The sequence below is a fragment of the Cyrtonyx montezumae genome, unplaced genomic scaffold, assembly GCF_038088225.1.
Source record: "Cyrtonyx montezumae isolate F1298 unplaced genomic scaffold, pur_monq_1.0 scaffold_2, whole genome shotgun sequence".
NCBI lineage: Eukaryota > Metazoa > Chordata > Aves > Galliformes > Odontophoridae > Cyrtonyx > Cyrtonyx montezumae.
This window is the reverse complement of record NW_027071936.1, coordinates 29,978,208-29,992,764: the sequence shown is the minus strand read 5'-3', so window position 1 is coordinate 29,992,764 and position 14,557 is coordinate 29,978,208. Positions and strand designations below refer to the sequence as shown.

The following is a 14,557-nucleotide window of genomic DNA, read 5'->3' as shown; positions in this document are numbered from 1 at the left end:
CAGTGATACTTTTGTTTCTTGTTTCTGTTAGATCCTCCTGAAAAGCTGCTAAAAGAATGGGCTGTGTGTATTGATAGTGAGGTGAATTAAAAACTGGCTGAATGGCCAGTCCCTGAAGGTGGGGATCATTGGCACAAAGTTTTGTTGAGGTGTTCCTGGAGGGTCAGTACTGAGACTAATTCTGTTTAGCATCTTCATTTATGAAGATTTTTTTCTAGCTATAAACAGTATGCTGGCTGGAAGGCTTGCCTTTTTATGGTAGCTGGACTCTTAAGCTGAGAAGTTGTGTGTAAAATGCTGCTGCTTAGGGCTTTTTGCTTTTATTCTTTCCCCCCCCCCCCCCGGTTCGAAAACAAATAAGCTCTTTAGTTATATATTTTGTTTACAGCTTTCAAGATTATTTATTCCTTTTTTCATTCTTTAAGTTGAATGACAATGTATACACATGAATTGTATGTCATTAGTTCTGCCAGAATTCCTTGAGACAGTTTGTCACAGAAAGCTGGTCCAAATCACACTTTGTCCCTCTGCTATCTAAAACTACTTAAAAATGCACATGTAAACTATATATTTTTACACTTACTGAAGCACTTTTTCATGAGAAGTTGCTATAGTTTTGCAAAGGAATTATTTCTGGGTTTGGAACATAAGGTTTAATGGCTCAACTTGAACACTGTGTAGAAATGAGAGGAAATAAATATGTTCCTGCATTTTTAAAAACAGTTGCAATTAGCTGATGGAAGGGACTCAAAGACTATAGCTGTGATCCAGATGCCATCTCATAAGAACTTAAATGAATGTGTTGGCAGCTGAAATTGCTGAGCATTTGCAAATATTTGAGATATGAAGTGACTGACAATGATGTGATTTATTTGAGAAATCATTAGGGGTAGGTTGAAATAGAGAAGTGAGTATCAAACAGCTCTGCTTGGAGGAGTGATGCATGATGAAATGGATTTGCTTTCCTCAAATGATCAAAGGATAGATGCAGTTGGCCTTAGTGTGAAATACGGGGCAATAGCTTGAGTTAACAAAACTGGTCTGCCCATGGACAAACAAATTCAGAGTAGCCATCCAAATTACCTTTAGAGATTAAAGAAGGTGACACTGACCTTATGAAATACAGTTCAGGAGGAAACAGAGTTTTGGACAGCACTGTATTCAGGAGTTTAACGTACTTCACTTATAACTGATACATTAATACACTGATTTTCATCATTATATCCATTATTGTGTTTGTACCTTGAATGAATGTGCATTTAATGAATGAAGTGCAGAATGTGAACCCTTGAACTATAGTAATGCCTGTACCTACTAGCATAGATTATGATCCAAAATGACATGCTGGAAAAGAAAAAGTGAAAATTAGGAGCAAATGGATGCTCTAATGGCTTTTGAGCTCAGTTCAGGTCTGTCACACACCTTCTGTATGACCTTGAGTAAGTTATTCAAGGGCTAGGTTTTCACGAGGCACTCTGGTGCCTGCAAATGTGTCCAAGTCACTTGCCCAAGTTTGTGCAGTGACTACTAAAGCTCCTGACTGAGTGTCTCGAGGAGATAAGCAAGTTCCTCTTCAGATCTGCTGATTCTTATTGATACAAGAAAAAGATCATTTCATTAATATTGTAAGGACATTGTCCTTGATCTAGAAGAGCCATAATCAATTCAGCAATCTTTATCTGCATCTTTAACATCTCTTTTGCTTCTGCCTATCTGTACAGGAGTGGTAACACTGTTCTCCCTAACAGGGGTAGGTTGGGAACATAGATTCAAGAGTGTGAGGTGCTGAGCTGTTGCTGTTAGTGAATGCGAATAGCTTATGATGAGAAATGTGGAAGTGAGTCTGTTATTAAATTCATACAGGTCTAACAATGTAATCAAATTAGCCTTTGCACTTTCTCCTGTGCTCCACTCTCTACATTAGAGTATCTTCATAAATCTCTTCAAAGTTATTTCATTTGTTCTCTTTAATGCTCTCCTGGTGTGATGCAAAGAAACACCTAAATACTTGGTAAGTAGTGAGTGGGCTGCAAGCACTAACAGCTGTATCTGCTGCTATGCTTGGTGCTCAGGAGTGCAACTTGGCTCATTTTGCTGATCAGTCTAATCGAATTAGCACATATGATGATACATGCTGAGCCTTCTGGGGCTTTGCTCACAGATGGACAGTATGATTTTAACACCTATGATCCAGCTCCATGGGGTCACTACAGTGCTGTAATAGAAGGGAGCGGTGACACAGCATTTGCAAACAAGAATGCTGCCAGGTTAAGGGCATTTTACCAGGACCAAAGGCTGGTGATGAAGCACTCCAAAATAAAATGCCAAGCTGAAATGTCAGGCTTTCTCTAAGCCTTTTCTGCCTGAAACCAATATTCACATACTTTTCCCATGGATTTTCACAGCTTTGGATCTAATTTCAGGCTGTAAATGAAATGAACAGATTTTAAAGGCTCAGTTTCCAGTAGCTCCTGTGGTGTGTTTTTTTCTTTTTTTTTTGGGGGGGGTGGGTGGTAAGAAAAATTAGTTTCAGGACCATACAAATGTTGGGGTTTTGAACTTGTGTAGGTAGTGCTTTATTTACCACTTGCTCATTTTTCTTCATGAAAATACCAGTTTGTTGGTTAACATGTTTCTCTGTGCTGAAATATGAAGATTTCAGCAGTGCCTGAGGGGCATAATCACTGAGATACCTCATTTGGCCAAGGGGTGGCCCACATGCACTTGTCCAACATTCCTGTCCCTGCTGATCCCTGGTACTGATCTCTCTATTGTGTGCTGGGCATAGCTACTGCTTTTTGCATTCCTACACAGGCTACTGTGGAGTTTCTTGAACACAGCCATTTTGTGTGAAAACTGTACTTGCAGTTGCATTACAGATCAGAATGCATCTATCTGCTGAGCAAAGCTGCTTACTGCTCCCAGATTCCTTTTGGTTTTAAAATGTGTTTTTCTTGAAAAGAAGTCAGACTTTCTACTTCAAGTAACTCATGGGGGTGGGGGGGAACACAAATTACTAAGTTTTGTGAGGGTATTCCTTAAAGGTGTCATGTTCTCTGGCTCATCTGGGGGAAAAAAGACCTTTCAAATGAAAAAGACACAAGCATTTCCAAACCAATTTAACAATTTGTTGTATTACAGTGGGGCTTCTATTCCATTAATGTAACGAAGACATGGGTTCAGTGGGACTGTTTGCATTTATAGTATGAAATCAAACCTTTTCTCAGACAGTGGCCCTACTGAATATGGAGATGCACTAAATATGATCCCCCTATGCTTTAGCAAATATAAGGATACAGGGAATGTATTAGTTGGCAGCTCTGGGTTCCTGAAATAATCTGAAGGATAAACTCTTCTATTGTTTCAGTGTGTTCAGTTGATAATAGGATAAACAGTACACCAATGAAATGGCAATGCAGAATCAGAAGGTGGTCAGAACACAGAAATGATGCACAAGAAATTACATATGTAGGAGAGAAAACAAATAGAACTTGTGAAACTGGGCTTCTGCATTTCTATGGGAAATAATCAGTAATGCGCTAACTCAAAAGGTGTCTGGTTTAAAAAATAGTTTATATGTAATAGCTGACAACAAATTAGATATGAAGTGGCAGGGTATGTGGGGCAAAGCTGTCATTTTCTGATACCATATGCAAAAGCATTTTAAAGCTAGCTGCTTATTATGGCTTTAGTATGATTACACTTCTGGGCAAACTATTATGAGATGTTGGGAAAACTGGAGGGGGGTTGGAGTATAACAGTATTACTAACAGTAGAAATGACTCATGAGAAAGATTTAAAGGATGAAATACAAGACCTAAGCTGAGCAATGATTAAGAGGGTACACCGTTTGCAGAAGTGAAAAAACTTAAATATCAGGGGCAGAAAGGAATTAATATGATGCAAAAAGAATAACTTGAACAGATTACAGAATATAGTCAGGGGACCAATGGCATGAGCCTGAGATGCCTGAATAGTTTGAGACCCCCTAGCTTGTGATTTTTATTTTCAGTAATAATTCTATTAAAATCCATGGTGTATTCTTTGGTAGGAGATGGGAAGGGATCCCAGAAGAATATCTCGCTTCCTTTTGATTACTCACCTTTTCTGATGCATGGGTGCTGGTGAACACTTCCCACTGCTCAGGAGCTGCTGAGGGAGACATTTCTGAACAAGAGGTGTGCAGTGTTTCAGCCTCTGTCTGCTTGGCCGCTGTGGCTGAATTAGGAGAATAGGGTATGTGTTCAGTGTGGGATCCCTTTGCTGTTGACAGAAGGCTACCAGGAAAGCTGCAGCACTGTGCCAATTTTTCTGTCTTCTCTTGAAGGTCCAACTGCACAAATTGAAGAAAAAAAAGACAGGAGAGGATTGCCCGCTGCAGATAACAAAAAAGATGTGTGGCAAAACCAGTTGTAGAAATCTGGGCCCCATTAAACAGAATTTGTCAGTGCATGAAGTGGCTGAAGGGGGTGAGAATCATTTTATAATAATTTCAGCATTATTTTTTTAACAGTACTCAATGATAAGTTAAGAAATGGGGTTGGGCCACTGTTCCTGTGCCATGGGAAGGATAGAGAACAAAACAAATTTCTTGGAATTACAGCTGGTTTCCTCCAAGTGGGGGAAGCAGCTGTGATGCAACCTAGAGCACGGTTGCTGCACTTAAAGAGGTTATGAATCACGTGAAGCTCATCTCAGTGTTTCCCAGAAAATTAACATGTTGCTAACGTATCATCTGAAATGTCCCTAAATTACAAGCCTGCCAGTCCAAACAGTAGCTAATGACTGTCAAATAGCAGCTGAAAATGGGGAGCAAATGAGTTTGTGACATGAGACTGTGAGAAGATGCCTGTCTTGCCCCTCAGCTGGCGCAAGCTTTCATGGAGCTTGGCATTTTATTTGTTCCTTGTCATGTTATCCCTTTCAATATGCCAGCAAGATGCTGTTTCTGCGATCATTTTTGTGCTTTGCCTTGATTTCTGGGTGGCAAAATCTATGGTGCTAAGTGAAGAAGTGTGGGCATTGGTATACCACACGGGGCTATTCCCACAATAAATCTGATGCAGGTCTGTAGTCTGATGTTCTCAGTCGCAGATGAGTAGGTGATTTGAGTAGTGAAGATCTGGCCCACTGCTGTAAATAGATGCATGCCATGCCTTTCATTTACTCGTGACTTCAGTTATGTACTTCGTGCTGTAAAGCAAAGCCCCTTCCTTGTCCTCCTGGTGGCAGTAAAAATGTTGGATTGCTCATGAGGTACAACATCCCCTTGCATCAGGAGCAAATGCTTCTGAAAATGATACAGTCTAGGATTACATATATGTTTTGGTGATAGCCCAAATTGTTCATATATGGCACGAAGGTTCAGAGAAACTCGTTGTCTAGCTGCTGTATGAGTAAACAATGAGCAATGACACTGTAGAGAGCTCTGTGTAATCAGAAGCTCCTGGTTAAGACTGAATGCATAGAAAAGTGGGCATCTGGGTCTTCTCTTAATAACGGGACTTTGTGATGTAGCTTGCAATTTGCTTGAAGCCCTGAACCTGAAACTTGTCCTGTGGAGAGAGAGCCTAGCTCTTAATGTGTTTGCAATACTCAGACTTCAGTACTCCCTTTCTAGTGTGAACGAACAGGCCAAAATCTTGACACCGGAGAAATGCAAGATAAAACTGACAGGGTCAGTGTGCCGTTTTATGGTGTTATGATTTAGGCAATCCAACAATGTGTCTATCAGTGTCATCTGGAGCTGAGGAGTATGAAAAGCCTCCCCACAGAGCATTGACATGGAGGAGGCACCAGAAGGTCATCCTTCACCTCTGCTGCTGGTGCACCTATGTGGCTCAGCTTTGTTATTTAGTTATCTGGAGGCAGTATCCTCCAGGGCTCCAGGCAGCAGGTGAGAAAACCTCCAACTAATAAGTTTTGGTGTCTTTGGGGACCAATGCAACATATTGCGTTGGTTGCTCTGTTGTCTTTTTTTGCAGGAAGGACTGCCCATTAGGGCCATGTCTTGACCAAAAGTCAGAGAACTTTCACCAAAGGATTCAAAGCTCCCCGCAGAGAGGTGGAAAATACCTGAAAAACAGCACTCCACCTGCCAGAAACGTACCTAGTTGTACACCAGCTTGTGGCACGGCGGGGCCGCCGCTCAGGGACCCACAGCCACCCCACGGCACCGCCATTTTGGGGCGAGCCGCCGAGGCGCCCCGCATCACGGAGAGCTCCGTTCCCGCACGGGGCGGCAGCGGCGGGTCCGCCCCGTCAGGGGCGTCTCCTCGGCGGCGGCACGGGGCCGCCTCCCCCGTCCCCGCCTCCCGGCTCCCCAGTCGCGCCGGCGGCTGGACGTGAGCGGAGCGGAGCCGCGGCGCGCTGCCTGCCCGCCCCGTCCCGACCCATGCGCTGAGGGGCGGTGGGATGGGGCTGCGGGGCGGTGGCGGCCGTGCCGGGGGGCCGGCTCCCGGCTGGACGTGCCTGCTGCTGTGCGCCGCGCTCCGGAGCTTGCTGGCCAGCCCGAGCAGCGAGGGTGAGCGGGGACGGGGCGGCCGGGGCAGAGCTTTGCGTCGGGCTGTTTTGATTCCATTTCGTCACGATGTATGGGGATGAATGTGGGAAGCGGGCGGCTTGCACAGGTGTGTGTGCAGCCGGGGTGTTGCACAGGTGCGCGGGCTGCCCCGCGGGGCGCTGACTTCGTGCCTCGGAACGCAGCCGCGCTCAGCCCGCAGCGCCGCATCGCCGAGCTGCGCTGCTCCGGGGCGGCTGAAATCCCCGGCAGCCGTAAATTCAGCTCTGCTGTCCGACGGGGTACTTCCGTGCTTTCTTTTTTTAAATGAATTATTATTTTATTTTTCCCTCTTTTATTATTATTATTTTATGGCGTCCCTAGGCAGGCTGCGGTGGGAAAGCGGCGGATGGGGAAGTTAAGCATCCCGCGGGGGGATGCCGGCTGCTTTTGTGATGCGCAGTAACTGCGATTCGCAGTCATTTGCGAAAGTCCCTTAGAGGGAGGAGGGGTGCGGGGGACGGCGGGGAGAGCAATCGCCGGGATGTCGGGGATGTGGCCCGAGGTGACCGGCGAGCTGTAATTTGTTGTGGCAGGGTGCAAATAATGCCAATCGCGGCTCAAACGAGAAGTACGGAGGGAGGTGAAGACGCTGCTCTTTTAAGTGCGAGGATGTTTCTCGTAAAATATTAGGAAAAATCTCGGAGTGGTGATGCAGTGGCACAGGGAGGTGGTGCAGTCACTGTCCGTGGAGGTGTTCAAGAGCTGTAGGGATATACTACTGACAGACGAGGTCAGTGGGCATGATGGGATGGGCTGGTGCTTAGGCTGGATGATCTCAGCGGTATTTAAGAGCCCTAGTGGTTCTGTGTTCAGCATCCAGGAAATGCGTTGCTTTGGCCATTCTGGAAATGGCTCTGGCTCTCCCGGAGTGGGACAGCAGCGGGCCCCATCCTGCAGCCCTGCTGTCTGCCCACTGCTGCCGAGCAGCCCTGCTCCTGGGACTGGTTCACCTGCCTGTCCGGATGCGTTCACGCTTGACATCGATTTGGGTTTGAAAAGTTGGGTTTGGCTGCTTACAGGTTCTGCAGAGAGCCCCTCCCCTGGGGCTGACTGTCGTGCCCAGCTGGTGGGAAGCTTTGCCTTTGCTGGGGTAGATGTGGCTGTCTCAGAGCCTAGAATGTTTTAGAAGTTGTTTGCATTGGTTGTCGCGAGTCTTGCTGTTATCCCTCGTTTTGCTCAGCATGGTTAAAAAACAAACTAGCCACATAGGTGTGTAACGTGTATGAGCATTTTGCCATTCTCTGTGCAACTACGTAATTGCTGTTTTCACAAATTCCATCATGTTTTTGTTTCTCAGAAGCTTACTGTAATGCACAGTGGCATTGTAGGACAAGATATGTGCAGTTAGCAATTCCCTGCGCCCAAGTTCCTGTCTTACCCTCTAGCAGACAGAGACTCTGGGGAAGCACTTTTAAAATCTGCACTAAAATTTGGAGGGAGAAAAGCGTGAGTTGTGTTTGGTATCTATAGCCTGGAAGTAGCTTTTGGAAGGTGCAGCTGAGTTCCAGCAGCTCCTGATGTTTTTGTGTGGAACTATTGTAAATGTTCATTAGGCATCTCCAGTTATAGGTTATAGAGCATGGGAAACTGAATTCAATTTCTGCTTTGCTTTCCTCTGAAAGGGAAATAAAACCAATTTTTATTTCGGTTGCTTTTTTCCCCCTCAAACTGTGTATTAAAAACTAAGACGTGCTGTGAAGGATGAGGGCGCAGTGCTGTTTCACATTCCGGGTATTGTTTAGCTGTTAACAGAGTTCATTCATCAGAATTAGAGGTTTCCCTCCTCCCTTTGACTGCTTTTACAAATTCAGAAACCTGTCACAATGAGAATATTCCAAAGAGTACTGCAAAAATATTACATATAATTTGGAAACGCCGGTATTTCACGAGCAGCTTACTCCTTATAGATGCATTGCCTATGAAAATGTGTAGGGAGCTGCTGCCCTCAAGTTACCATTGTGCTTGAATGAATGTAGTGCTTTCCACAGAAATGAAATACATTTGGCTATTGTGATAGCAATCAGAAGCACATTGCTTCAGCCCGGGAGGGGGGAAAACATTGCTGATACTGTAATTACTTGGATTATATATTTACAGTAGCCTTGCAATTTTGAAGCAACAGTGTGTGTGAACCTGAATATGTTTGCTGTGTGGACTGAGTCTATTTTTTTTTTTTTCTTTCCACTGGCAGCAACTTGCAACCTGTCCCAGGACCAGAGGCAGCCCTGCAATGAACTAATGTGTTCCCTGCACCTCCTTTAGTTTAGAAATGCATGTTTTAAATCGTTCTGTTCTTGGTGCTAAGGCTTAGGAAGTGGCTTTCATAAATAATTTATGTGAAATATAGAACGAACAAAGGAATTGTCTGGAGATGTGCACCCCACGCCTCATGTCACCCCAAACTTCAGCATGATTTGTTTGGATTGGTTTGCAGGTCGTCACCCCGATGACCTTAAAAAGTGTCATGTGGGCAAATTCCCAAAAGAATTGAGTACCTTGTATCGGCTGGGTGCTTGTAACACAGTAACTCATCAACTTGCAAGCATAATTGTCATTAAATAGAAAGTATATTTCACTTCAAGGGCTTTTCTGCATAAGTGAGTGCTGAGGAGGAGGTGCTATCACAGTGGGTTACCTTAAAGGGATGAGAAGAATTGCATTTTCAAGTACTGACGCTGACTTAGAAGGTGAAAAAGACGAAGTGTCTATGACTCTGTGGTATGTGTTGCATTGGTTTTAGGGATTTAAGCTAAAGAACAGCCTGTTAGTCTTAAACTCCTGCACTGATCCTCCTCCTCTGAATTCCTGTGGGGATTTTTGAAGCTCAGTTTCTCTTGTATTATTTTTAATTTGAATAAATAAGTGAGTGCAATTAAAGGGGTGGGTCTAGTAGAGGCAAAAATAGCGGAAGGTGGTAATTTGCAGATTATTCTTGACAGAGCCTGGAATGAGCCTACCTGTTCTGAATGTGTTGACTTGAGTGTGTTTTGTTCCATACTGACGTATAATTTCTGCCATGGAGCACTGGATAAATGAATATTTAGGTATAACATCACAGTGTTTATCACTAACCATCAAATGAAATCCTTTTTCAAAGAGTTTTTCATGTGTTTTGTAGAAGTGGGTGTGAAAATCCTCTCAGTTTTCTTATCCATCTATTTCTATTAGTCTAATGCTCCAGATAAAAATAGATATGAAAACTTCCTTTGCTTATATCGCTCTTATGAACTTAGCTTCATCTGTTGCGCATTCACATGGCTATTGCATGTAGGTACTGGGTGCAGGTAATGCGTGCATGTGTTGTGTATGCAGAATGGGCAGTCCTGGACCCATTCCACTCTGCTCAGCAGAGTTCTAAGAGGAATTCTTTCTTTCTGTGTATTGGAGCAGTTCCTTATGTGCTTTCTGTATCAGCGCTGTGTAGCCTCGACGCTGTACATTTATTTTAGTTATAGGAGCAATCCCATTAACTTTCAAATTTACTGCAGTGGAATTACTGGAATGAGGAGGGACAACTCATGTCTAATGGTCTTTTTGGGATCAGTCTGATGTGATGTATGGGTTTTCAAGAGGTTTAGAATGATTCAGTCATGATTTTATAATGGAAACAGCTATCCTTTTGACAGTAAAACAGCATTTGAAATGCAGCACTTTCAAGTATATGACTAAAAGCATTGCTGCCTAATGACACATGTTTTATTTAATAAAAAAGGAAAAAAAGAAAAATAAGCAATAAGTAAAATTGACTACAGTACAATACTTGTTTGCTTTTGAAGTATGTTTTAAAAATTGTAATACATAGTGGAAAACTGGCAAACTATCTTAAACAGAACCCCTGACAGGCCGTCAGCTTACCGCATCATGAATGTTGACACCATAATTTGAAGCATAAAGCAGCTATTTGCAAATCAATTTACAGGTGGATAAACTGACAAGTACCACGGGGGAGCAGGGACAGTCAGTGGGCTTATCTGGCAGTTTCTTCCTCCTCCCTTCCCACTCCCATGGTTACCTCATGTTTTGACCTCAGCAGAACGTTCCTCATCCACCTTCTTATCTGCTCTTCTGTTGCTGTGAAATAAGGAAACCAAATCTCACCAATAAAAATGTGTTTGTTCTTTGTAGTAAATACAAAAATAAACATTTTGTAGTGAACAATGGGAGAAGAAAGGTGAGAACAGGATTTCATGAGATGTTTCAGAAATTGGAAAGCCAGAGCAGTTTATTACTTGATGCCTTGTTCTTCAATCTAGCTGGGTTTATGCTTTGTTGTTCTGAGGATTTCTGTGTTGCTCCCGCAGAAGTCCTTGTTTCCACCATGCGGAGTTCTTAACCTGAGGGAGAGCAGCTTAGTGATGGTACTGGATCCTGCTGTGTTTCAGGTCTCCCTTAAAAGTAGGCTGGTAGACCCCGAACATTTCTGACTTGGGGTTGAAAGTAATTTTTTAGAAGTCCAGTCAGTTTACAGGAATGGATATTATTGAATGGAGATGAACTTCAGCAATTGCCAGAAGGTGTCCTACATCCCTTAGTAAGGAGACCCTTCCCCAAAAGAAGAAAGCAATTAAAAAAATTTTTTTTTGTAAGATTCTTTAAAAATATTGTCACTTTCTCTTGAGTGAATATGTATGAATCTGAATACGGTTCAAGGGCAGAATGGGATCTAAAAAAGAAAACTCTGCACAGCATTCTTTTTATAGGAGTACTGAATTTCTGTTATTGAGTACTCTCCACGGAAGAAAATTTTATGCAGCTTTTCAGTGGAAACTCAGTCTGCTATCCATTGCAAATGTTAAAAAAAAAAAAAAAAAAAAAAATTAACCCCCCCTTCCCCCTCCCCACACACTAAAAAAAAAAAAAAACCACACACAACCAAAAACTATATTCTTATACTAGAACATCCAAACACAGAGTTGAAATTTCCTGCCACAATTGTATCTTTCTCACTATCATAAGGGTTAGTGAGCTATGGGGCCTGATTTCAACCAGTATGGTCTTGCACTAGGTATTTTTCCTTACACAGACAACATTAGAAAAAGCACAGAAATGCTATGTATTAACATATCATATTGGATATCATAACATAACATATCATATAACATATCATAACAGATCATATTGGACTGAACCATTTTAAAAAATAACTTAGTCCTTACTGAAGTCATTTTCTTTGATCTGTTCTATAAACTTGTTTTGTATTTTAAATCAGAGTTTTTTTTTTTTTGTTTGTTTGTTTTTTGAGAATACTCTTTGTATTTCATATGTCTGCATATTTTTGGGGACAAACAGAACAGAGAGATGAATTGTCCTCTGTTCATATGGTGATTGTCCCTCACTCTGCTCTATGGCTGGACGAGGAGGTGACAGATTTTGAGTGTTTGATGCCCCAACAGCTCTTGTGGATGGCTGTACTGACAGACTTGAGCACTGGCTCTCAGTAGCTTAGGTCTCTGTAGGGATTTATTACCCTTTTAGTTGTCTTTTTGACCTATTATTATCACTTTCAGTCTCAGTTCTGGTATTTGCTCTGGCTTTGGTCAGTGCAGTATCTGAGTCTCTCCAAAGGTTTAAGGCGCTTATCCTCCTGGAGGTAGAAAGCAATTATCCCTATCTTCTGTGGGGAGGCTGATGGGGAGGGGACAGGAGCACTGCTACTTGCAGCATGTGGCTTCTGGGTTCAGGAGGTGCAAACAGACTGCCCTGAGCTGTGCATACAGGCATAGCCTTCCTTTCCTTACAAATGGCAATAAGATGCTTTGCACCAGAAGTATTGCAGTGGAAGCATACAGGGCACACCATGGCAATCTTGCTTGGGATGTGGCAGTGGTGGAAAATGCTACCTTTTTTCCCCTCCCTCTCGGTATTTGAGCTGTGTAGGAGATATATAAGGGGTCTTTGGCCATTTTGAGTTTCTCAGGTAACTGTTAGTTGGCTGGATGAAAGAGATATCCTGGAGAAGGTGATGTAGCATGTACTGTCATGGCAGGTGGGGAAATACTTCTGTGAGAAGGTCTGGCAGCCTGAGGGACAGGATGGTTCCTGTTCCTTTTCTTTCACTTGGCAAGCTCCCACGTAGTGTGCACGTGGAGAGGAAGTGATTTTTCCTTCTGGGGATTAAAAGCTACCTGCAAGGAGGTATTTTCATATGTGCTATTTGGAATTCAGGTATGTAAATCCCTTGGGATGTACTCCAAGTCATCCAGAGAGCATGTAGAAGATAGAGCAGGACCTTGGAATTGCAGACTTCTGTGCCAACTTCTTTGTTGCAGCATAGCGGGCAGTACTTGAAGAGTTCTGCAAGTTTATCTGCTGTATTGGTCCTCTAATTTGAATCATTTACTGTAAGGAAGAATTTGGAGCAACTAGTTTGGGCTTTGTAGTTCTCTGAGGGGACAGAGAAACTTCTGGGAATAGGTTAATTATTCAGAATTGATAACATGCATTTTTCATGATGTTTCTGGGTGGGTTTGTATCATTTGTTTCATTGTCAAAACAATGAAATTAGTTGAAATTAGCTTCATATGGACCTTTAATATTAGTTTCTCCCAAATCCAGTCATTCCATTATCCATCTATTGTTCATACATAATGTCTTCCTAAAAATTGTTGGCAGTCTGCTCTTCCTAGTTCACTAGGAACTTCCACTTTCTTCCTTCTGAAATAGAAGGGATAAGCTGTCAACTCCCTGAAAAGCCAGTAGATCATCTTAAACATTTTTTTGCTCCCAAATGCTATCTAAGCATTATGTCAGTTCCTTTTTTTCTACTTGAGTGAACTCAGTGGCAGCAGAGTAGTCATTATTGTCAACAGGAAGGCTTTATTGGTGTTGGACAGTGAGGTCTTGCAAGTCCACTGGTAGTGAAAGCTGACAGCCTTGACAGATGTGGATGTGTCTGGTGAGTTTCTTTCCTCTTGTTGCATCTAGTTACGTGCACAGCAGAATTTGATGCCAGTGTCTTTGAGGACCTGTTTTCAGAACAGAGATCAAGTTGCTTGTAGTTGGCAATGTTCTGAATTAGGGCAAAATCTGAGATTTCATTTCAACGCAGTCAGCAGGTGGTTTGATTGCACTGAGAATCTGTTGGGATTTTAGGGCTTCGCTTTTCGTTTGATGAGGTGCTTGATTTAAGTAGCATCTCAAAGAAATTGGCTCTGTCCTTTAACCACTTGCAGAGACCTTGGTAAAGGTTGGAGACCTTGGGTCTACAGGCAGTGTTTTCTTGCTCCACTCAGACCTCTGTGATGCTTGCCGTCTGTTTTGCCTCCACAGTGGAAATTTCTTTCTGGTTGCCAATAGCAGGGTGTTAATAACCCAGAAAGTTTCCCCAAGTACTTTTTGCCACAACCAGTTTCAGTTTGGAGAGATGCTGTTGTGTCAGTACAGTGTTGTTTCCAGTCAGTCTTATGAGTGGGGCTAGGGAACATTTTCCTTCGGTCTAAATACTTTGTTTAAATTAAACAGTGGTTTTGGTCAAAGTAAAAATTTGCCATTAAAAAAAAAAATGGTAGACCATACTGGAAATTAAGTTTTCAGGTACTTTGACATCAAGCTAATAAATGTGCAAATGTTTGCCTCTTGCCTTGAGCATAGATCCTTGTAAGGGGAAAAAATCCTGTGATTTCCTATTTCATTTTTTCTCCTATTTTTCCAGTATAACAGAAGTGAGCTTATTTGCCCAATCCTGAGTGCTATGGCCAGTGCTGTGCCTGTGGGAAAAAACACATCTAACCCAAAGAACTTTGACAGAGGGCAGTATCACACCCCTTGTAAACAGTTTGTTCAAACAGTAATTACCTGGTGTTTTTTTTTTTTTTGCATTGTGTCTGTGACATATTCTGGCCATTGTTATGATGGCTATTGTCCATCTGCCTTTGAAGCCTATGAATCAATGATAAAGATTCTAGCATTTTGGCACTTGCTATAAAAAGGAATCATTAGAAATCTAAGAGTGGGACAAAGCCAACATAATAAAATATAAATCTGCAGTTAATATTA

General features: G+C 42.6%; 1 protein-coding gene across 5 annotated transcripts in view; it reads left to right on the top strand.

Annotated features, from left to right (window-relative positions):
• The first annotated feature begins 6,383 nt into the window (after positions 1 to 6,383).
• EPHA5 (EPH receptor A5) overlaps positions 6,384 to 14,557 on the top strand; it is a 195,964-nt gene continuing 187,790 nt past the window's right edge. For all 5 annotated transcript variants that reach the window (XM_065736765.1, XM_065736764.1, XM_065736763.1 and 2 more), the window contains exon 1: positions 6,384 to 6,523. In XM_065736765.1, the coding sequence (XP_065592837.1) occupies positions 6,415 to 6,523 (109 nt within the window). In that variant the 5' untranslated portion in view covers positions 6,384 to 6,414. The remainder of the gene's footprint in view (positions 6,524 to 14,557) is intronic.